The 24,170-nt window shown below is 37.0% G+C and overlaps 3 protein-coding genes across 4 annotated transcripts; all 3 read right to left on the reverse strand.

Moving 5' to 3' along the window:
* Nucleotides 1-327: 327 nt before the first annotated feature.
* LOC106940843 (cytochrome c oxidase subunit NDUFA4-like) lies at nt 328-2,359 on the reverse strand. The gene is made up of 4 exons (XM_015023685.1): nt 2,078-2,359; nt 1,014-1,102; nt 873-933; nt 328-595 (listed from the first exon to the last, which is right to left on the reverse strand). Exons 1-4 carry the CDS (start codon nt 2,117-2,119, stop codon nt 539-541), a joined length of 249 nt encoding a protein of 82 aa, XP_014879171.1. The 5' UTR covers nt 2,120-2,359; the 3' UTR covers nt 328-538.
* Nucleotides 2,360-3,821: 1,462 nt separating this feature from the next.
* slc35b1 (solute carrier family 35 member B1) lies at nt 3,822-10,347 on the reverse strand. The gene is made up of 9 exons (XM_015023689.1): nt 9,828-10,347; nt 8,944-9,035; nt 8,735-8,865; nt 8,610-8,640; nt 7,393-7,559; nt 7,187-7,313; nt 5,634-5,740; nt 4,357-4,510; nt 3,822-4,261 (listed from the first exon to the last, which is right to left on the reverse strand). Exons 1-9 carry the CDS (start codon nt 9,950-9,952, stop codon nt 4,215-4,217), a joined length of 981 nt encoding a protein of 326 aa, XP_014879175.1. The 5' UTR covers nt 9,953-10,347; the 3' UTR covers nt 3,822-4,214.
* A 744-nt stretch (nt 10,348-11,091) lies between these two features.
* fam117aa (family with sequence similarity 117 member Aa) lies at nt 11,092-24,144 on the reverse strand. 2 transcript variants are annotated; one of them, XM_015023687.1, is made up of 8 exons: nt 23,552-24,144; nt 20,668-20,813; nt 15,722-15,817; nt 15,458-15,571; nt 14,234-14,350; nt 13,481-13,685; nt 13,222-13,396; nt 11,092-12,265 (listed from the first exon to the last, which is right to left on the reverse strand). In XM_015023687.1, exons 1-8 carry the CDS (start codon nt 23,673-23,675, stop codon nt 12,052-12,054), a joined length of 1,191 nt encoding a protein of 396 aa, XP_014879173.1. In that variant the 5' UTR covers nt 23,676-24,144; the 3' UTR covers nt 11,092-12,051. The 2 variants fall into 2 exon arrangements, with proteins under 2 accessions (XP_014879173.1, XP_014879174.1); XM_015023688.1 differs by lacking the exons at nt 20,668-20,813; nt 23,552-24,144 and adding an exon at nt 17,233-17,952.
* Between the last annotated feature and the right edge of the window lie 26 nt (nt 24,145-24,170).

Below are 24,170 nucleotides of genomic sequence, written 5' to 3' on the forward strand. Positions count from 1 at the left end.
AACAGTTTCTGTTTTAACTTAAAAAAATATACATCTGCTGAAATTTCTGACAACAGCAGAAGAGTAGAAAAAGTCTTAAAAATTGACTGTTTTTGCCACCAGAGGGCGCCATCTGTTGAAACAAGGACAGACATGCCCAGGGGTCCTGGGTGGCAGCCAAGAATGCTGTGAACAGCAGCAGGGTCAAAGGTGAATTGTAGTGAAAGCAGAGCGAATATAGTAAAAGCAAATGTAAACAAACCATGTAGGGTGGTGTAGAAGTGATGCAGCAATGCAAACGCGTGAAACAATGTGCACAAAACAAAACAAACAAAAAACAAGATGAAGTGCTCTGTATGAAGGAGGAAATGCTCCTTTACTTTATTGAAAATGAGAAATCAACAAGAAGCAGCCAGGAATGCAATGAAGAAACTGAAACGTGAGCTGTGCGGATTTAGCTTCTGCATTGTTCAGATTCCTGGATGCAGGAAGGTCAAGATGAGACCAAACTGTGCGGCTTTGCCGATGGTTGTGCTTTTTACTCCAGCAGACGGGAACTTTAGAAGTCTGGGCGATCCTTCTTCAGTTTGCTGTAGTCCATGTTCACTGTGAAGAACTGGGAAGAGAGACACATTTTAGCTCCAGCGCATTACTTGTGTTAATTTGAAATATTTCTTTCTATTTTTAGATCAAGCTTGAGGTTAAGTTCATCAGATTTGGTCAGCGTTAACTAGATTATGTGCTTTCATCAATCCATCAGAAAGACTTATCCACAGATCAACACACTAAGCCCTGATAAAACCACTAACACTGTTTTTCCAAAGTGTCAGCTGTATCATGTGGTGGAAAAACCACTGGAGGAGTGTATTTTTATTTACATGACACACACACACCTTGTACTGGTAGTTTGGACTCAGTTTGTTCCAAGGCTCTGGGTTGTTCTTGCGATCCCAGCTGAGGGACAGAACAGGAATAGGTTTACAGAAAAGGCCACAGTAGGTCACAGACATGCATTTTTCATCAGCGGTGCTTACGAAACGTCGGGGTTTCTCAGGCCCAGACGAGCCAGGTACATCAAGGACATGGCCGCCCCGCCACCAATGAAGAAGAAAAGGGGAATCAGCTGTAAGAAAAACAGACTGAAAGTTAAACCAGAGCTTTCCTTAGATGCCATAACAGTAGCCTGCACAAACAGGAAGGTTGTCAGTGTTTTGACAACACAGGCCAGAAACTCGGAGATTAAACTTTGTCTATTGGTAACAATGATCTGCATAAACCAAAAATATTCTCAATCACAGTTCCCTACCAAACACAACGTTTCTTCTGGATAAATTAAACAAATACAGCTTAAAAGAACTAACATCCTGCTTATTTCAACTACGTTTATTTAAATATTTTTGTGCTTTCTTTTACAATGACAAAAGAAATTTAGATTCTAATAAGATAAAACAGACAAAACATACAATAAAATAAAATCAATAAATCATGAATGGGACTCGATTCTGGCAAACTGAGGTACTTAAGTTATTTCTATTAGGTGTCTCTGTCAAACTGTAACTTTGGTAATTTACAAAAATTTCAAAGTCAACTTTGCCAACAAAGACTCAATTTTATTTAAAGTTCAGAATTAACTGGCTTTAATTAAACTAAAAAATGACATAAGAAAATACTGAAAAAATGCCCTAGCCAATTGGAATATTTTCAAGCACCTTCAATATTTTAAACAGAGATTAAACCAACAATAATAATACAACATGGCCTCTTTGACAGGATGACTAAATAGGGAAGAATTCAAGCTAACAAAAGTAGCCGTCAGGAAAGTACATCGTCACATCTAGTTTTCGTTTTGGTTAACCATTAACTACCCTTTCTTTGTGTCGTTTATCTTCTTTGTATCTTAAAGTCTAAAGCTTAATTTCTTACCAGTTTGTTTTAAACATTTACATTCCGAACTGCATACATTACGAGATACAAAACCAGTGTCGCCCGACATCAAGCCTGCTAAGCTAAGTTAGCCACAAAAATTCGGAAAAGATCCCGTTTTATCACAAATCCCCCAAAAATGATTCAATACTACAGATAAGCTCTTGGTACTTACAGCAGGATGGCTTCTGAGTTGCTTGCGGATTGTAAGAAGCATTTTGACGTCTGAAAAGTCCGCTTTTTCTCGAAAAAACAACCGCTTATGTGAAGAAATGCTACAACTGTCCTCACTTTAATCGCCCGTCAGGCGGAAGAAGGTCGATGAGGAATCAGAAAGATGCTTCGCAAATTTCCTGACAAATCTTGACCTTAAAAATACGAATAAATTCTCTGCGAATCGCTTCTAATTTTCATCCTACTTTCATAGAGTGAATCCTAAATTATTTCACATTATTATATTAACACTATCCAGAGCGTTTAAGCAGATTTTTAAACAGGCAAAAATTGTGGCCAACCGGCCGATTTTAACCCAAAACGAAGAGACACAAGACCCCCACAATGCTATTCAGTGAGCAAAACATTGCAGTAACAAACTGATGTTTTGAAGGCTTTTTTCTGTTAATTACATCAACATCAACTAAAAACGCGACATTTAACGTTAAAACATTACATCAGACTAATAAAAAGCATCTTTAATACAGAAAGTTTATTTTCAAAAGGCAAACAAGCATAATCATAACATGTATTTTAATTTAATGAATATGACTGTATATGATACAGAACAGAATAGAAATAACCTTTATCTGACCTTATACTTTAATTAACCAGCTTTGGTTAATTTAATCCACTTTCTGTATCTTGTTCATAACAAATTTCATAATAATTGACATAAAACTCCACATAATTATCATTTGTTCTCAACCTATGAACGTTGACAACTCTGGGTCTAATGAATTGGATTAAACTGAAAAAACGTCCACTGTCCTTGTAGATTTTTGATAATTTTCCACTTTTTCATCATTTGAGTAAACCCAGATTACATAAAAAAGCAGATTTGTGGCTGTGCTTCAGTATCCAGGTCAAACCATCACACCTCCACTCCCACCAAAGGTTAGCATGAGTTATTTGTGCTGGTATGTTGTGTTTGGGTTTCTGTTTATTACATTCACACACTTTGGTTTCATCGGCCCAACTGACGTGATTCCAGGAAAAAATTAGTTTATATATTTTTAGTAATATGTCTGAGAAAAACAGTGTCTTCAATCAGAGGCTTCTTCATATTTGCTGTAATACAGACTGCTACAGGTCTTTCCCATCATCACAATCTGCAATAACGCTGAAGAATTTTAATTAATGAGTTAGAACATTTTAAAAAGTATTTTTGAATTTGACAAGTATTTTACACTTAAAATAAGACAAAACTAAGTTTTCAGTAGCACGTTGTTTTAATTAAATCATTCCTTAACATTGATGGAAAAAGTACTAATAATCTGTGAAATAATCTGCCACTGGAACAATACATTTTAATTTATAATATGGGGAAAAAATGACATTATTTCACTTATAAACAGTACTTTTTTTCCCATCAATATTAATTAATTTACTTAAATTAACCTCTTGTATCTTTCTGAAAAGTTACTTCTCAGTTAGTTTTATCTTGTTTTTTTTTGTTTTTTTTTTCACAAAAACTAGACCAAAAATCCCGGTAAGATTTTGTGTTTTTGCAGTGTTTAAATAGGCTGAAGAAAACCTGCATTCATTAACACTCCATTAAAACAAATGAGTTTTTTTTTTGTTTTGTTTTTTACAGCGATAATTCGCTTTTCAACTGAATATTAAATACAGCTCAGCTTATGAGAGTAAAAAATAAAATTAATGTTTACGTCAAAGAAATTTCACAGATAGAAATAAAGACGGGATCAATGAAATTTAATTCCCTTTTTATGGCAAGTTATTTCATGTTGTATAAAATAAAATCACTTGAGTAGTAATATTGGACAACATCAAGCTACAGACGACCGTTTATATATTTTTTTTTCAAAGAACTGGACACATATTCAAGCCTCAATCTGTAAAAACAAAACAGATTTAATGCTAGAGGCCTCGTTTAGTTCAGCGTTGGTTTTGGTCTTAACTTTAAAATTGTAGCTCGTAATTCAGTCTGGCTTCATACATGGTGAGATATGCGTCTTCAGCGTATTAAGAGCTGTAAACTGCGATCCTGTATTAAATCACAGGCACACGTAATGAGTTCTGTACAAATAATCTTCTGGTTACAGTCCATCCCATTTTCTTCGCTGCTCTTCTGCTTCTTAGTGCTTCTTGGGGGATTTTCCAAATTTAGCATCCAATCCGAGACCTAAAGCAAGAAAAGCAAAGATTAAAACCTGTAATGGTGATATTTTGTTTCAACAAATAAAACAACTACAGCATTTAATTAAGTTGGACTTTTACCCAGGAAGACCAGGATGGTGCCGATCCACTGCATGTCGGTCATGACGTTCCCAAACAAAATGACGGAACCGAGGATGGTGAAGAACTTCCTGGTTGTGGTGACGATGGAGCAGGTCAGCGGCCCGAAGTAAACAACCGTCATGAAGATAAAAGTCTGCAGAAAACGACATTATTACTGTTCATGCCATCGCCCCCCAGTGGCAGGGGAACCTCTTTACAAACCCACAGGAAGAAACATTTAATTTGACATTTTTTCCTCTCTTTTATGAACTATTCAGTAATTATTGCAATCAGCAGGCGAACCTCATGCCTTCTGATTAAAAATGTTCTGTAGTAGAACATTTTTACCAGGGCTTGTTGAAAATATGACCAGATAAAAAATGTTCCACCACAATCCTCTAGTTTGATAGGAGAATGTAATATTTTTACATTAAATGTAAAATATTAACTGGATGCTTCCTTCTGTCTTGAGAACAACTTTTCCATTTTTAGTTTGAGGAGCAAAGCAACTTGATAAATTTGACTGAAAGATGAAAATAGAAAATATTTTTTTCCTGAATTCCCGGAGTTGGGTAGTAATTATTTACATTTACTTTAGTAACTTTTTGTTTTATGTACTTTTAGGAGTATTTTTGCTACTTTGTACTTTTTGCTTTTACTTAGGTAATTTTATTATTAACTATCTCTACTTTTACTTCAGTAAAATGTCTGGATTTTCTACCCAATGAATGAAAAACAAACATTTTTTTAACCAAAAAAAAATCACCAAACCTGCAGTTTTAATTAAAGTTTAATAAGTTTTTTTATTGATAGAAACTGATTTGGAAAATGTCTCTTTTGCCTGATTTGTTTTGTTACTTATATGAATTATTGTCATTTTGGTTGTTAAAATACAAAAATTTCCACTTAACTTCATATTTTGGTCCATATATGATGTAATTTTTAAATATTAAATGATTGCTGATTTGATCAGTTACTCAGTACTTTGGTTACTTTTTACCAAATACTTTTTTTCTCTTGAATACTTCCTTGGACTTTTTACTTTTACTTGAGTAAAAACATGGTGAAGCAGAGCCACTTACACTTCAGTAATACTTTTACTCTACCCTCCTATGCCTACTAAGTTAATTTAACATATTTACTGTTAATGGCTGAGAAACAGATTAAAAAATACTGAATAAAATTTACGATTTTACATTTTTTAAACCATCTTTTCCCTCCATCTTTCCTCCAAGCTTCCCATGTTGAAGCTCAGAGTGTGAAAGCGACAGACCCACCTGGCCCAAAGCACTCGTCAGTCCAAACAGAAGGATGTTGTAGAAAATGCTGGGATATTCCTCTGCAAAACTCAGGAAGCGCCAAACCTCTCCGGTCCACAAAACGGCTGAGGGAAGAGACGGACATCAGCTTACAAACAAAATATTAATACAGAGAATCAGATTTCACAGGTTGAGTTGCATGTATTCAAAATAATACAAACAAATAAAAGTGAAATAGTGTGACACAGAAAAAACAAATCAATGTTGTTAATCAAAGAGAATATTTATTTTTGATCAATTTTAGGAATTTTTCACATTTTCATCCAAAACGTTCTCAGGTTAAACTGAGTGAACAGCGCCCCCTGGTGGCTTCACTCCACAACAACAAGGAGAAGTGAGATCAGTTTGGACAAGTGGATGAAATGTTGCATTTTTACAGCTGAACCAGAATAAATAGAAGCATATTTATAATAAATAGTGTTTCCTACTCATTTCATGCCCTCATTCTTAATCTACAACCACAATCCTTCATATGATCCAGTAGCTCAGTTGAAAGCACTTGTACATTTTTTTAAAACAAATTTTTTGCTGCATTATTTTTTACCTTTAGATGCTCAATAACAAATTAAACAGTTTAGAAAACAGATGTGTATGTTACTGTAAATACAGAAAGGTCTTACAGCTCCTAAATCTTTGGGGTTGATATGAGAAAAACGACGTGTTTTTCCAAAGTTTGTGGTTCAAGTTGCTCCAAAACTAAGATGAATGGAAAAACCTTATTAATAAATGGAAATCTATTTTATTTTATCTGTAAAAAAGTTGAAAATGTCTTCATCTGCACCAAACACCAACACTTGCAGGCCAGATCTAATCCATTTGGGTCACAGAAAATCCTTCAGACAGCCTCACATGGCCCTCGGACCGCGCTTTGGACACAGTAGCTCTTTGGTAATCAGTTTGTTGTCGTTCTAGTTAAACTGAATCATCTTCAAGATTTTTAATAAGCGAGTATATAGACTGAACAGTTTTTAACAGGCTGCTAGTAAGAATAGATGCAACATATTTTTCATATTTCACATATTTTCATACGTTTCTTTAATATTGTGGCAAATTATTTCACTTATAACATGGAAAAATGTTGTTTTATAAGTGAAATAATCTCTGTTAACGTTAAAGAATTACATCTTGCTGAAAACTCACTTCTGAGTTAGTTTTGTCTTATTTTAAGCGTACTAAGATACTTGCACTAAAAACTGAGAAAAAATATTAGGTAGGTTTTTGTGTTTTTGCAGTGCAACACAACATTTTTTACATTTTATGCATGAAATGAAGCTTTTTGTTTATATAAATGTCCATTTTGAGCAGCAACAAAGGAACAAAGGAACAAATATTGATGGTGAAATGTTACAAAGTGACAGACGGCGTCACATTAAATGAGCCGCTGTTTGGACCAGAACCAGGTGATTCTGCTCATTCATGCGTTTCTCCCCGACAGCAGGACGGATAATAAATCTGTGAAAAGCTCCAGGCTGAATATTTGTCTCGTTTGGCAGAGAGCGCCACCGACTCACCCAGGCCCAGAACGAGCGTGGACCACATGTTGATGTTCAGCATCATGTGGTTGGCGCCGGTCTGGAAGCGGGCCCTCATGTGATCCTGGGCGACGCCGGTGAGTCCATCCAACGTCAGGGACACCAGCTGGGACCGAAGCAGGCGTGATGAGCAGAACAGACAGGAGAAATCAAACTCAGACGACGGGATCGCTGCGTTTACGCACCAGCAGGATCTCCCCGAAGCCGAAGATGTGGTCGTCTGCCACGGCGGCAGCGGCGGCTTTGTTGGGTTTGTAGAGAAACAAAGCGACGCCACCGACGATCAGCAGCACACACAGATACTTCGCCAGAGGATATTTCTTCCTCAGTATCGTTACGCCAAGGATCATAACTGCAACAAACACAAAGGATTTCATTTCCACCAAAAACGTGTCATTCCTGAGAGCAAAACAAACGGACCAATGTGTCAAAAGGTGAAGCTACAAAGTCAGTTCTGCTAGAAATACACAAATGCTTTTTAAAAATTTATTTAAAACGATCTTTCTCCACGTTGGAATAATTATACAACACTGGATTGAAATTACGTTTATAAGGAACAAGATTATGGCGACTGGAAAAATAAAAATAAGATGATTGGGAATTTTTCAGAGTTCTGAGATTAAAGTCAGATTTATGAAGAAAGATACAAATTTATGAGAAAAAATACAAGTAAAATTTTTAAGTCAAAAAAGGAAAAAAATATGCAGGAAAAAAACCTCAAATTTCTGCTTTAAAACACNTTAAAAATTCTGTATTTTAAAAAAGTCAAAATTCTTCAAAGAAAGTCAAATTACTGAGGTAAAAATCAAAAAGTCAATTCTTTTTCCTTTTTTTCCAGCGGCCCTAAACCTCTTCCATCCATCTGTACAGGAACGTCTCACAAGAAAAGAAATCTACATTTAATCGTCCTGCCACGACAAAATGTAAGATGACTGTATTTAAGGTCAATATACAATTTTTTCAAACAAATTTGACATTTTAAGGCCTTAATTTTAGGATGGAAGTCCATCATGTGTGGATTTATTAAATATTTAAACATCTTAAAAATGTGCTACCAATCCAAATTAGGTTTATTTAAGTTTTAAAACATTTAGAGGTTTACATGCTGCTAAATAAACCTCAAAGTATTTTAAAACTTGAGTTTTACATAATCACTAAATGCCAGATGATGCACTTCCTCTGCAGTGACCAACAACATGTACACAGCAACTCACTTCATAAGTACTGAAGTGTTTGCAACCAGTTTTTTTTTATTTATTTTCCGACCACAAGCGTTCAAGAACGTGTCACTGCATACAGAAATTACTTCCCTAAATGCAACTAGGTGCTAAACTTAAAGCAGCAAGTTGAGAAGCACAAAATGATCTGCTATTTATTATGAATTTAATGCATTTCAAAATACCTGGTATGGGTTTGCAGGATTTCCCCAACACCTAAAACAATAAAAATCCCACTTTAAGATACAATAAAAACATGTTTCATACTAAAATCGGTTCCTGATTCCAGTCGATTTTAATGGAGATTCACCTGTGTGGGATAGTTGACGTATAGGAGGGCGGAGTTACTGGAAACCATTGCTCCCAGATAGGAGAGGGAACACAGGCCATAGAGCCAGCTCTTGGTGTGATCCACTTTGGAGCTTTCAAAACACTGGATCACTGTTTGAGAGAGAGAGAGAAAAATTACTGATTTCTTGCGTTTTAGTGTGAAAAGTTGCAGTTCGTGCAGGTACTTACAGATCTTTGCAAAAACACTGTTGATGATGCACTGGATAAAGACCAGCGTCCGTGCAAAAGTAAACTTCTCCCCGCCATAATTACCTCGAGTGCTGCAAGTCATACAGGCCGCAGATTACTCCTCCATTTTTCATTAAAAACACATTTTACCAGCTGCAGGTTTGAGGTTGTAATCATGGCAATTAAAAAAAATAGTGATGTTAGCAATATCTAATTGCTAAAATAAAAACATTTATACAAACATTGATTATTATGTGAACCCAGATAAGATCTGATTAATCCTTGGATAAATACTTAAATACTTAAACCCCCATTTTGAATGCACTTCTAGAAAGTAAAAATGACAACTGTGGTCTAAAATCTGTCTGAACTTATAATAATTTCTGCCTGTAATGTGATTTAATTAATACCAATTTTCAAACTCAAAGGTTGAATTTGGTCAGGACACATAACCTGGTAGAGCCAGAAAAAGGCATTCAGTTAAAAATATTTCATACCCAAGGAACACCTTCATGAATTTCGCATGAAATGGTTTAAAAATCAGGGAATTTAATAAAAAATAAATATTCCGGAAGTTGATTAGTGGCACAAAATACATAAATTCACAAATTTAGCTACATTATGTTTAAATAGCATAAAAATAAGCTTTTAGAAACATCTCAAATCACACAATCCAACAAATATGTGTGCTATTTAAGAAAAAGCAGGCAAAGTTATGCAAAAATAAAATTCAATCAGTAAAAAAAAAGATGTTTTTTTTTGTTTGAAACTTTTTGAATTCAGTTTAAATCAGCTAATTAATAACTGTCCCAATCTTTACTCAATTTAAAACATTAGGCACAGTTTGTTAAACAGTTACTTCAGATGAACTGTTAGTTACTTACATTGTCTCCTGCAGTATTCCGTAATAAAAATAACACACGAAGACTCCGAAGAAACAAACGATGAAGCGTATCCGCAAATTGTCCCACAGTGAGACGGGCTTCCCTGCGCCCTTTCCCGCAGCCATGCTGTCCTCCACTACCCCGGGCAGGTTCACCGACACCGCTCCGCTCCCCACTCCCCTCACGCCGGCGTCCCGCTCCACTATACCCGCTGGGAAGAACCCCCCGGAACTGCCGGTGTTGAATTTCTGTTTTATCCCAAGGATAAAAGTTTTTCCTGGGATTTCTGCCGCACAGTGGCTGGTAATTACCAAAGCGTCAAACAGTCAGTTTTCACAGACTGTCAAGTGCAGCAGATCGGCTAAATATCACGACATTATTTTTTGTTTACACATTAATTAACCCGAATATTTTCCCTTTTACAATATTAAACCATCAGTGCAGTAGCAGTTAGTGTTTTCATTGAGTAATAGCTTATATTTAGATGATTTAAAAAAAAAAAAATCAAAATGGACCCCGAAGCGTTATAATTTTAGCCTGAGTTCTTAAGTCTTCAAGAAATAAATATTTATTATAGTCAGAGCTTGTAGATTTATTCAAGTATGATCAAATTGGCTACTTTAGCGTGAAAACAATTTCAAGTATTATTATTAATGATAACAGTAAGCGGCGATAATGATTTCCACACAGGCAGCAAATGAGGACAGCTAAGATTGAAAAGGAGGGCTTCTTGAATTGGTAGCGTTCCTTTTTGTCGTGTCGTGATGTGGATTGATTTCATTGGTCCATGTAAGTATTAAAGCTCCACTATGAGCCAATCACAATACAAACCGCAAATCCACGTGTCGAAAACCATAGACATAATATATATTATGTCTGTCTTATATTATGTCTATGTCGAAAACAGCAGCACAATAATAATGATAGTTGTCTGAATTTAAAGAAGATAAGTATTTTATTTATTTATTTTAAAGGCATCTATCGTTTTTATATTGTGAGATTCTTTGAGTATCACAAATGCAGTTGATTTTTTGCAGTTTTATTTTATATTATTCATTATCTTGTTTAATATTACTTATTGTGTTGTATGTACAAGATTTTTTTTCTGCAATGTTCTTTGTTCGAAATAAAACTAGTTTTGAAAAAATAATTATCATTCAATGGGTACCTCAGTGGTTCATTTAATATTTAACACATTCCACACACACATACTCTACTGATATTTACCTATTTTTTTTTAAATCTAAAAACAATTAATACACACAGCACAGTACTGTTGCATTTTATTCAACACTACATTTAATAATCCAAACCAATTTACACAGTCTAGAATAAAATTTGATTTCAGTTTTAATAGATGTGGACAAAAACCTGTGTTTTCCACACTATTTACTGCTACACTTTGAAAAAGATTTAAAAAAAAAAAGAAAAAGAAAAAGCAATATTGACCTTGTTTTAAAAGGTGATCAGTAGTTATGGTTTCAAGTTTTGGTTCTCCTACCACATCAATTGTTTTTGTTAATAAAGCTTAAGCCATCAAAACCTTATTTTTGAGTAACTGAGAACGTAAAAATCCTCCACAAATCAGCTGTATTATAATTATGTAAGTTTTAGGCAAGTAAATCAAAACTTCCAGTCCTACTTGTAAAATTGCAAACATAAATATAGCAGTAAATCCTTAAAAAAGTCAGAAAATAAATATAATCTATCCTAGCATCTGTAGAAAAGAAGGGGGGTAGTATTAAAATATATTTTTAATCAACACATTTAGCATAGAAATTCACCACATAATTGTTTTCAAGTTAATGCCTATAACAGCTGTTTACATGTGGTGTAGGTGCCTGGCTTTCTGAAAGTAAATCCACTTACTTGACATGAAAAATAACAAAGTCCTGGGAAATTAAAAACACGAAACCAAAACCTGAAAATGACAATATAAAAACATGTTTTCCTAGCTTAAATCATCTTTGTCAAGTTCAAAAATAACAAACAAACAAAAAAAGATCCTTCAGGTAGAAATAGCCAACAAACAAACAGAACTTCAGGCCCCATTATCCTGAAATATGGCAGCAACGAATGTTTACAGTCGCACAGGGTGAAATGGTAAAGATGCCCACAGCAATGAGACACGTAATCGTCAGTCTGCATCAAAACGTTAGCAAATGTTCCAGGTTCTGGCAGTGCATTGTTGTGTAGTCCTGAGAGACGGCGTTAAGATTTCCGCCTACTGCATGCCCAGGTGCCTGGTGGGGGAGGCCTGACCCGAGCAGCCAGTGACGGGCGACACGGACAGGCCGCGAAACAGGAGGTCCATGGAGGGCAGCAGGGGCTTCAGGAGGCTGACCGGGCAGAAAGCGGAGCCTCCATGGGGGGTAAAGTTGACTTTATTAGGGTCTGGGCAGGAGGGCTGGAGGAGCTGGTCATCTGGACAGGCAGATCTGGAAATAAAAAGATTAAAAGAGGATGCAGAATCAATGCTAAAATACATCAAGAATCATTTTAAACACTTCAAGTTAAGTTATGAACGTCTTTGGTTAAAGCTGCGGTGTCTCACTTTGATTAAAAAATTATAAATGTTTTTGACATATTTGTTGAAATTGTCACTATGTTATGACAGTATGGGATGAGAAAGATAATCTGTGAAAAAAGTGAAACAACCAATCAGAGCCAGGAGGCGGGTCTTAGAGCTGTCAATCACCTTCTTTGCTCTCTGGTATGCTTCTGCTAGCATAGCATGTTGTGAATGATAAATCTAGCTAACATGGCCTCCGTTAATGGTGGATAAACATTAAGTTGTTTCTCTGCCATTATCACATTTAGCAGCGAGTACATGAGATTGACTGACAGCGCTAAGACCCTCCTCCTGGCTCTGATTGGTTGTTTTTGGTCGGGAGCGGTGCATTTTTTTCAGTCGGCCATAACTCAGAGAACAGGTGCAGGAGATTGATCTTTTCACAAATTATATATAGACGAGAATGTAAAGTTAAATGTAAATTTTGGCATTTTAAAGATGAAAATGAATTAATATAATATATTAATATATTAATAAAAAAAACAAAATCAGTCAAAATAAAATTATCCAAGTCAATTTCTTTCAACAAGAACTGCAGGTGTGTGTCTGTGTCTGGTAAATTTTTTGGTTAAAACATGTTTGTTTTTCATTCAGTGGATAGAAAATCAAGAAATTTTAATTAAGTAAGAGTAGAAATACTTCATAATAAAATTACTCAAGTAAAAGTAAAAAGTACAGCATAAAAATACTCCTAAAAGTAATTTTTCTTTCAAAGAAGTTGAACTGAGTAAAAGTAACTAGTTACAACTCAACTCTGTTTACAACAGGCCTTTGTGGTCCTTCAATATTTATATATTAGTTACTAGAGCAACTAAAACTCACATTGCTTCCTCACAAACTCGAACTCGCTCGCAGCCTTCTGGCGGGACGCGCTGGAAGGAGTAGGTTTTGTTTGGACGGGGCGAAGAGGAGCAGGGCTGCTGAAGAGGAGCTTCCAGTGCAAACGAAGGAAGTGACGCTGATGAAGAGGAGCACAACCCTTCACACTCCGCAGGCTCTGCACAGACACACACATCACTAAACACATTAACTGAAAACTGATAATTCAGCGTTATGCTCTGAAAACAGTCCAAAGTCCAACCTGGGTCCAACATGGGGCACGGCGGCGGGGAGGGGGACAATCGTGATGCGTTCAGGTGGCATGGGGAACCGGACGGGAGTGAGGAGTCGAGCGGACATGGAGACAGGGAGGGAGACGGGAGGGATGGAGACGGTTCACTCTGAGAGCCGCTGCTGCATCTCTGAGCCGGGACAGGAGCTCTGTGGCCGTCGGGGATATCCAAGATCTGGAATGTTCAGCCGAATTAACTTAAACACTAACCGTGTCACATTATTATAAATAATACACACAAGAGTAAAGCTGTCACTGTAACAAATTTTACTGGACAATAAACTGAAGTTACAATAGTATTGTTGCTTTGAGACTAGGCCTGGACAATAAATCAGTAATATATATCGCGATAGACATGATAAATATCAAAAGAAAATATGTCTGACAGAATATTCAATATACCGCACAGCATTCTGGGAGATTTAGGCAGAGGAAAGACTTTAGCCGCTCAGTTTTCACTGCTAGCTAAGACGTGTTGGTGGAATCAACTCACTCACTCACCCTTTGGTTACCTAGCAACACACTCACTCACTCGCCCTTTGGTTACCTAGCAACACACTCACTCACTCGCCCTTTGGTTACCTAGCAACGACCTGTTGAGTAAATTGCCCAGCAGCAGTTTATAATTTCTCTTTGTAACTGCTTTAATGTAAAAAACAATACGCCACCAATCTGGCAGCATTTTAGATATTTAAAACTCAAAGCGTAACTTGGTGGGCCGACCTCATGCTCATCGTCCGGTTTCTCAGACACAAAGACTTCCTCCAGCTCCAAGCTGAGACCCTCAACGCTCCGTCTCAGCCGCGGTGCGAGCCTGTTCAGAGGCATCATGGGAACTGTCTGCAGAAAAACGGTTAAATGTGACCAATTATACCATTGTTTTGACCAGTTTTAGGGCATCTTCTTACTTTAAATCTAAATAAACTGCTGCTGATCACGATGCCCCCCAACTCAACATTTACACTCACAGTGAAAATGGCTGCAAACACTTGTCTTTTCCAGCGGCCATTGCACAGCGCATACAGCGGTAAAACACCAAACATGCAGGAGTTCCGTTTGTGTTGCTAGATAACGGATGGAACTCCGCTGGGGTTGCTAGGTTACAGCACAGTGCCCACAGAATGTGACTTAACAATCAGAAGGTTTTTGAAATGGTTCATTTCCAGACACCAAAATAACATTAACTTACTGCCACAAAACAGCTGGGTTTTTATTTTAACCGTTTGGATTGTTTTTAGAAGCAGTTGAGATCCAAATGGAAGTACGAAAATAGGAAAAATGTGAATTTTGCATAAAGCATTGCAGCAAATAAATTCCAAGACTAATATAGATAACATTCATGCCCATGCTAACTGACTGTAAATTTATAACCAGAGCTATATTTATCTACAGTCAAGCCCAAAATTATTTGTACTCAAAGATCTAAGATAATTTTCATTCAACCAAGAAGTTTGTTTCTGATAGATAATGACACCTGGATCTCTAACAATATAATAAAACATTTATAAATTATTTTTAAAATCAATTTTCATGTAAAGTCAATGTTTTTTGGCAATAAGTTCATGTTTTTTGTGTGTGGAAAATTACCAGTTTGAAAACTTCTGAAGTCCAGCCTGTTACGTAGCAACCCAAGCGGAGCTCCAGCACGTTTGATCAGCTGGTTTTACCGCTGTATTTTGTTTATTGCTGACTTAACATCCAGAAACCACTTACTGCATTCTTGGTGGTTGTGCAGGTGGCTCCACTTCTGCTTTTCAAAGATCTACTGTTCTATAATTGGGCATCTGTTTGTAGTCATTTTCACATGCAAACGATAAACGTTTAATTGGGGGCATGGCCAGCTGCAGGTTACTTGGATTTAAAGGAACAGGAGGCTCTAAAACAGCTCATTCTGAATACATTTGTGCTTAAACATAAACTGACATACATTTTGTAATAATAACGCACCTGAGTGACACCTGCCGCCTGTCCTGCCGGCAGCGCGCCGTGGAGGAGCTCATATCCTGCAGAGGGAGGAGCGTTCCTGGAGCGTTTCTGCAGATGGTGCCTCAGTTTGGCCACCTGAGGGCAGAAAGGAGATCAAACTGATTTAGGATCCAGTTTGACTGACTCTGAAAGGGAAGGGTTACGACTTTCCCCTCGGGTGCCGTTAATATTTCAGGTTAAAAGCGTGAAAAGGGCTGTTTTAAACTTTATTAGTTAAGTACTTGCCTCCTTCAAGTGCTCTGCACTTCCCCAAGACGCTGAGCGCTTGTGCCCACCCACACTCCTCCTTCCCCGGGTCTCCTCTGTCCAGGAACACGGAGTCTTTAAAAACACACACAGTCAGATGAACAAAGAGTCCAGTGTGTCGTCTCTCACACTCTTGAGGGGGGATAACGCGGATCAAAGCAGGGGTCAGCAGGTTTGACCTCTGAGAGGAACTCTACGTTTTCTGCTGAGCCAGCAAACGGCCACCAGCTCTACGCCTCTGGGAGACGCTGAGGCCCACAGCTGCCTCACACACCTGTCACACAACAGCCGTACAAAGGAAAGTGACAAGAAACCACTATGAGCTGCAAAAACAGCCCCTTACCCAGTGTTGTCAGTGAGACAAAACCAACTTACAAGTAACTTTTTAGGAAGCTGCAGGAGTTTGTTTTAAGTCAAGAATTCCTTAATATTGAAGAAAATTATTACGTTCCTCTGGCCTCGTTACCTAGCAACCACAGCCAAGCACAGCCCGTTACCTAGCAACCCAGGTCTAGTTCCACTGGCAGATTAATTCACTAATATGAAGGGAAAATGTCTTTTATAAGTGGAATAATCTACCAATGGAACTGCTACTTTTTAAACAATATGAAGGACTTACTGACTTAAAACGAGCATCTAAACCTTCTTGAAAAGTTACTTTTAAAGTAGTTTTGTCTTAATTCAAGTTTACTAAGATATTTGCACTAGAAACAAAAAAAAATGCTTGATAAGATTGTGTTTTTGCAATGAAATTGACAAAAAGCCATTGTGAGCTGCAAAAACACAAAATCATACCAAGTATTTTTGTCCAGTTTCTAGTGTAAATATCTTATATAAAGTATACTTAAACAAAACAGACTTACAGGTAACTTTTAGCAAGATATAGGATACTTTTTTTAGTATATAATTCCTTAATATCCATGAAAAAGTGCTACATCCAATGGAAGATTATTTCCCTCATGAAAATCTATTTGTTATAAGTAAAGGTAGTTTTTTTCATCAATATTAAAGAATTGTTTACTTGGAAAAAAAATCCTTTATCTTGCTAAAAAGTTAGTTATAATTTAGTTTAAGTGTCTGATATATTTGCACTAGAAACTAGACCAAAAATACTTGGTCAGGTTTTGCATCTTTGCACCTTCACTGCAGAAAAACAAAATTTTACCAAGTATTTTTAGTCTAGTTTCTACTACAAACATTTTTGTACACTGGCAGATTATTTCACTTTTAATATGGGAAAAATCTGCTAGAACTAGTCATTTTTAGACAATATTATCTAATTATTTACTTAAGTCAAGTGCACTGAGACATTTTGAGTAGAAACTAGACCAAAGATACTTGGTAAGACAAACAGATGAGAAACTCCAAACCTCACAACCAAACACAAACTCGTCGCCTCGTTGCACTTAAACTCACATGCTAACCTTATTTTCCCCAAAAACAAGCAAACATTAAAGTTTCACTTCTTCTTTTTCAGTCACCCTCCATACCGATTTCTTCACATTCACTTTTGATCGTTTGCCAGCTGCAGCCTGGTCGATCCCTCTGAGCTGCTGGTTCTGGACGTCCATCCCGACCGGGTTCTGGGTTGGACCGGCTACACTAAAGCTTTGGTTTCTCATCGATCCGGTTCCCAAACAACCCGCCCCACTCTGTGGGCTCCATTATGCTCATCAGCTAACTTCCTTTCCCTCAGAAATACAACCTCATCTCAAAGTATCAGCTTCAAAACGCCAGAGAAAAGTTTCCGCCTGCAGGAAAAAACGCATATCATGTCCAGCAGGCTAAATAGGTCAGAATACAGCATGGGTGAGTCATTCAGTGACACGGGAATAAAGTTACAGCTTCCAAACCGCCCCCCGTCCTCCATGTAATCATCCAGATCCAACATCCCACCCTTCCCATAACATGAGCAGGGCATCATGGGACACCAACCTATAAAAAGACTGAAAATGTAGACGAGAATGTGGCCTGCATGGCTAATGTTTCATCTAAACGGAGCAGAGCAGCGACTTACATCTGAAGCTCTGTGATCAAAATGATTTTATTAGGTTCTCAAATGATTTAGATCTAAATAAAAAGGAGTTTATGACTACAAGGCCTTAAAATGGGCAGCAAATAACCAGCTTTCCAACTTCAGGTTTGATAGAGCACTGCAAAAAAACAAAACGTTACCACGTCTAATTTAGTGCAAATATATTAGTACACCTGAAATAAGACAAAACTAACTTATGAGTAACTTTTAGCAAAATATCAGAGTTTGTTTTATGTCAATAATTCTAGTTCTATTGTTAGATAATTTCACTTATAACATGGGAAAAATGTCTTGTTATGAGGTAAATAATTAGGGGTGCACCGATTTATCGGTGCCGATTTCCTTAATTTTGGGAGATCGGTGATCGGCCGGTTTTTACATATGAAGCCGATCTTATCCAACTATCTTATCTAACTTGGCAAATGTGTAAAGTGTCCTCTTTTAGTCTCCGGTGAGAAAAGTTTGACTGACAGACATCAAGTCATGTCTCCATATTAACAATAGTGACCCCACTGTTGCCAACTCCACAACTTCCTTGCTATATTGAGCAACATTTCAGACAAAACAAATTGGTATCGGCCAAAATCGGAATCGGCAGCTTAAGCTTTTTAAAATATTGGTAATTGGCGATCAGCCAGAAAACTGCAATCAGTGCACCTCTATAAATAATCTTTACATTTTCAGCAATAGTAAGGAATTACTTACTTTCAACAAGCCTCTATAGCTTCCTAAAACATTATTAAGTTAGTTTTGTCTTATTTTCAAACTAAAATATTTGTGCTAGAAGCTAAACCAAAATACTGAGTAAGATTTTGTGTTTTTACAGTGTTGTGGATCAATTTGATGAAAAGCTGCTGGACTTTTACATCAACATTAAGAAAGTGTTGGCTTAAAACAAGCTCCTATTTCTGGCTGGAGAGTTGCATGTAAGTTAGTTTTGTCTTATTTCAAGTTTAATCAGATATTTTAACTAAATTAGACCAAAAAACTTTATGTTTTTGCAGTGAAACAATGCAATATTTAGCTAACATTATAGTTTTGATGACAAACTTTTCGGTTGAAATTCCCTCCACATGTGGAAATCTGAACTCGTTTACGCTGCCTTCAGCGTGTGTGTGTTTGTGTGTGTGTGTGTGTGTGCGTGCGTGCGTGCGTGCGTGTGTGTGAATGAACGAATGGGAAACACATGTAAAGAGTTTTGCATTGTCCGTCTAAGGTTACAATGACCTAAATAGGCTGCTGGGCTTTAATCATTCATAAATAAAGTGTCTCTAAATAGGTAAAAAAATTAGTTTATTTTGCACTTTTACAAAGATTTCACTCATAATTAGCCAAATATTTGCAGAAATATGCAGAAGTTCCGACTCTTTTCTAGTGTTTTAACACGTATCAGTGCATGTTAGTGATATTTCTGGTTAGTTTAGTGTAATCACAGGGCTGTAAAGCCGTCTGACGTAAAGCAGAGGGCTGGTGGGGAGCCGGGGGGATGGGGCGAGGTCAGGAGGGGTCGTTCCCTCACAATGCAGGCAAAGCGGGTTCATGCGGGCCTTAAACTGTGTCAGCAGCCAGGGCGAAGATGATGCTACGTCTTTGTGCACCAGATACAGTGGAGGGGCGGCGGAGGGGAAGCAGCAGTTTGAGGAAGAACAAAACCGACTATTTCCAGTTGGCTGCTTTCCAGCCGCTGCATCAAACTGGAGCCCAGACACCTGCAGATCTCTGGGTTTCACCAACAGAGCCTGGAGCCGCGGCGTTCTGCAGCAGGTTTCATCTGATCAGACACGTTCAGCTCCGGGCAGGAAACCAGCAAGACGGACAAAAACATTACATTTTTCATCACAGATCAGATTTTAATTGATTTATTTACTTTGTTTTTGGTTGCTTTCTCATCTACGACAGAGTATTAGGGCCACAATAAGAAATTAAAAAATAAAATTATGGGAATAAAGTCAGAATGTTATGAGAATACAGCATGTTGAGACTTTATTCTTGCTATATTACTGACTTTATTCTAGTAACATTATGACTTTATTCTAGTAATATTTTTACTTTATTTTAGTAAATTTTTTACTTGATCTTAGTAATTTTTTTGACTTTATTCTCATAATATTATTGATTTTATTCTGGTAATATTCTGATGACTTTATTCTAGTAAAATTATGACATTATTCTTGTATTTTTATTACTTTATTCTCATCATTTTATTTTTTAAATTTGTTATTTTTTCTTAGTATAGTCCTAATACTGTGTCTTTCTATTCTAAAAACTAAATTACAGAAAATATTTTCAAAAAGTGGCTTTTATTTCAATCATCCTTTCTGTAAGTCTGACTATAATGTTTTAGTCTATGAGAAATGTTGATTAATTACGATAATACATTCATAATATTTTACCAAAAAACGTATTTAAATTCAGAGAAAAAGCTTGATTTAATGAGAAAAAAGCTTTTGGAGTTATTAAGATCAGTTCATGTGATTCTTTCTTCAAAACAGATTAAAATCCACCCACTGATAATAATTTTACACTAATTTGTTCTCAAGTTCTCATAAACTTACAACTTTATTCTGGTAATATTACAACTTTATTCCTTCAATATTATTACTTTAATCTTGAGATTTATTTTTTTAATCACAGCTTGGTCCTAATATTGCATTGAGGATTTGACCTGAAGTCCAAATAAACAGAAACTGCAAATAAACAGAAACCATAAAACAAGATGGCCGCCAACACTGTAAACTATGGGAACCCAAAGGAACATTAGTGAGAAAAATCCAGCTTTTCCACAGATTAAATCTTAAAATACCCCAAGTTTCAATTTGCCCTAATCCCTCAGCACTTGTGCTGAAACCTGGTTGCTAATTGGAGGGTTTCAGGGTAAAATGGCGTTTACCTGAGTGGCTTTGTCGTTGACGCAGGTGGCCGCAGTGGCCTCTGCCTCTCTGGGCCACTGGCCCTGCAGATACGGTCCGACGATCGTATCCAGAGAAAGAGTTCGGCGGATTGTGGGCCTCGGCGGGCGAGCGGCGGTTTTATCAACTTTGGAAACATAAAAAAACATAAACCATAAATGAGTGACGAAGTTTCAGTTGGTGACGGATGAACACGAAGTGGTGCATGACTGTGGAAAGAGGATTTTCATCTGTATTCAGTCTGTTTTACTTTGATACGAAAAAATAAAAATACCTGTTATTTTTATTTTTTGCTAGAAGCGTCCATGTTTAATTTTATTTTAAAACCTTCTTTTAACAGGCTAGGATAAGTTTTTGATCTATGCAAAACCTTCATTACATTTTTTTATAAATCATTCTTAAATAATGAGATTTTAGTTTGTTCGGTTCTATTTCGAAAGTTAGCTGTTTTAGGGCATCTTGTCACTTTACATCCAAATTATCTGCAGCTGGCCACGCCCCCAAACTCAATATTTACATTCGCACATGAAAATGACTACAAACAGAAACGCAATTATACAACCATACATACTTGAAAAGCAAAAGTGGCGCCTCCTGCGCAACCAACAAGAACATAGCAAATGGTTTCTGGGTGGTAAGCGAATAGCAAAATACTTGTCTTTTCCAGTAGCCATTGTACAGCACATACAGTGGTAAAACAAAGATCCCCAAATCCAAAAAGTTGCTACCACTGGTTTTACTGTCAAATTGTCAACATAACGCGCTAAATCTTAAATGCATGAGTGATACATAAAAGAAAAAGGGATGGAGTGATTTGCTACTAATTATCAACTCTGCAACAACTAGATAACAAGGTCAGGAAAAGGTTTTAGTTTTTTTTTTAATTGTGAGAGAGAGAGAAGTAGGTCAGGTATGCTAGCTTGACTTTGACAATCTTAACATGTAGATATGCTGCAGAATTTGGTTCAATTAAAAAAAATAAGGCGACCCACACCATATTAAATTAGACTGAATTTACCACGACTATGTTCAGATGATTATCGCAAAATAAATAAACATCAAGCATGAAAACATAAAACTGTAACGGATTGAACGTTCTGTTCTTCGTGTGGAAAATGTTTGAGGGGTTTTTAAAGAGATAATTTTACAAGAATAAATTCATAAAACTACAAGAATAAAACTATAACATTGCAAGGTTAAGGTTGTAATAGTATGGGAATAAAGTCGTGATATTACGAGAACTCCGACATGAAAAAGCAGTTTTACAGCTGCGATAAACAGAGGAACGTTGAGCTTTTTATGAAGTTGTACTTTGGTATCAGTTTTACAAAAAAGGAAATACTTAATCTGCTAATATTAGTATCAGATTATTATCAGTAACACTCCTGCTACTGTTAATAATCTGATACGGACGTGTTTACTACGACTTTATTCTGGTATTTTAAGACTCTCACCACAAGCTGACAGGTTATTTCCCACCAACCTGTAAGCAAATCCACATTATGCTGTCTTTTACTGTGGAGACAGAAAGTATAAATAACATGCAGATGTGAGTTTCATGGACCTAGTTAAAATAACAGGAACTCTGAGGGAAACAAAGAGGCCTTTAAAAGAGCTGCTGGTGCTGCTGCTGTGTTAGCGTTGATAACTCCAGCAGGTCACAGTGCAAAGGGGCATTCGAGTGTCCAAATAACGTCATGAGAGGAAAGTTATGTTTCAGGGTTAGTAACCTCCTTTTGTTGACATAGCTTTCTCAGAGAGTGTTGAAAATCTAATTTTAAGCCAACAAGCCAAGTGAAACTGAAGCTCCTCCTGTTAGGATTATGACAAGAATGGGACATTTTCCCCTTTCCGTCAATCAAACACTGCATAAATACCAACTTTTCCCAAGTAATTCTGGTCCATGTTTTAATGCAAATATCTTAGTACACTTGAAATAAGATAAAACTAACTTATAGGAAACTGTTCAGCAAAACATAGGAGCTTGGTTTGAGTCAATAATTTGTTAATATTGATTTTAAAAAGGTCTTAATTCGCCAATGGAGCTGGTACTTTTTCATCAATACTAAGGAATTATTTACTTAAAACAAGCTGCTATGTCTTCCTGTAAAGTTACTCATAAGTTAATTTTGTCTTATTTCAAGTGCACTAAGACATTTGCACTAAACTAAACCAAAATTTCTTGGTAAGATTTTGTGTTTTTACAGTGTAGAGAAAGCTTGCAACTAACAATTATTTCAGTGATTATTTGATTGTTTACACTGATGATTAATCAATCATTTGGATTTAAAACGAAAAACTAATTTGTAAACACTGATATATATCAAACCTATTTTGCTGCGGAAAATTAGTTTTCTCTAATATGCATTTTCTTCTTGTTAAAAGATACAATAATTCAGGATATATATACCTGCGTGTGTGTGACGGGAAGTTTTCATTTTAATTTCAGCGTCTTTACTAAGTTATTATTAATTGATTATTTCAATAATCAGTTAACCGTTTCAGCCCCACTTGTCTCATATAGAACACATCAGGTTCACCTTTCCTAATTGCTTTAATGTTTTTAAGTCATTGTTTATTTAAGATCTTCCTTCTATGCACACGTGCTTGATGACATCACAAATAATCGGTGTTTCTTCGAATACATCGATTCTTATTTTTCGTCTAACTACTAACTCAACTCTGCTTGTTGTCATTAATTGCTTTAGTTACATGGAAAGTAAACATATTTCCTAATCATGCAAAATATGAAGGTTCCGTTTTGCAATTGCGAAGCAGAAATGTCACATTTATAAAGCAACTGAAAACGAGCTGTAGTGTCTCTGCGGTGCGTGGAAGTGACCCCCGCCTGCTGCGTGTATTTACCCGCTTTGGGCTCTCTGCACAGGGGAGCGGAGCCTCTCTGGAGCTGGAACGGGACGGTGGCTCGGAGGGGCTGCAGGCTGAGGTTGCTGCATCCCCGGGGCGCTCCTCCACTCCGACCCGACATGCCCACCCGGCCCTCCTCCCGCCCCGCACGCACCCACTTATAAAAACACACTTTTACCGACTTCAAAGTTCCCGTCGTTGCTCCGTTTTTCAATCAGTGCCTCCGAGTCGCTGGACGCACAAGCTGCAGGAGGTTCTGCTGTGTACTTTAAACAAAAGTATAATCCGAGTGAAATCCGCAGTCTAATCCCGTGTGAATTATCTCATAAATGATGCGATCGCCTCACATTTCGTGGTTCCCTTCTCTGCAGAGTGACAACCTGTGCGACTAAGTCGTGTGGCATTTTATTTCTAAATCAAGCGGATCTGGTTGGTCGCTGCACAATATTTCTGAACGCCTATTGGGCGTCACATCCATCTGTCTTCTTGAAGGAGAGCAAAACTCCTCCACCCCCCATCACCTCCAAAAAGAAAAAAAAAATCCCACCCACTTTGTTAAGATTTCTGTTCTGCTTTGCAGGGCATGGGGCCATCCATCCCCTCCTCCATTTAAACC

The sequence above is a fragment of the Poecilia latipinna genome, unplaced genomic scaffold (assembly GCF_001443285.1).
Source record: "Poecilia latipinna isolate Pla-1442-1.1 unplaced genomic scaffold, P_latipinna-1.0 Scaffold3387, whole genome shotgun sequence".
In the NCBI taxonomy this organism is placed as follows: Eukaryota; Metazoa; Chordata; class Actinopteri; order Cyprinodontiformes; family Poeciliidae; genus Poecilia; species Poecilia latipinna.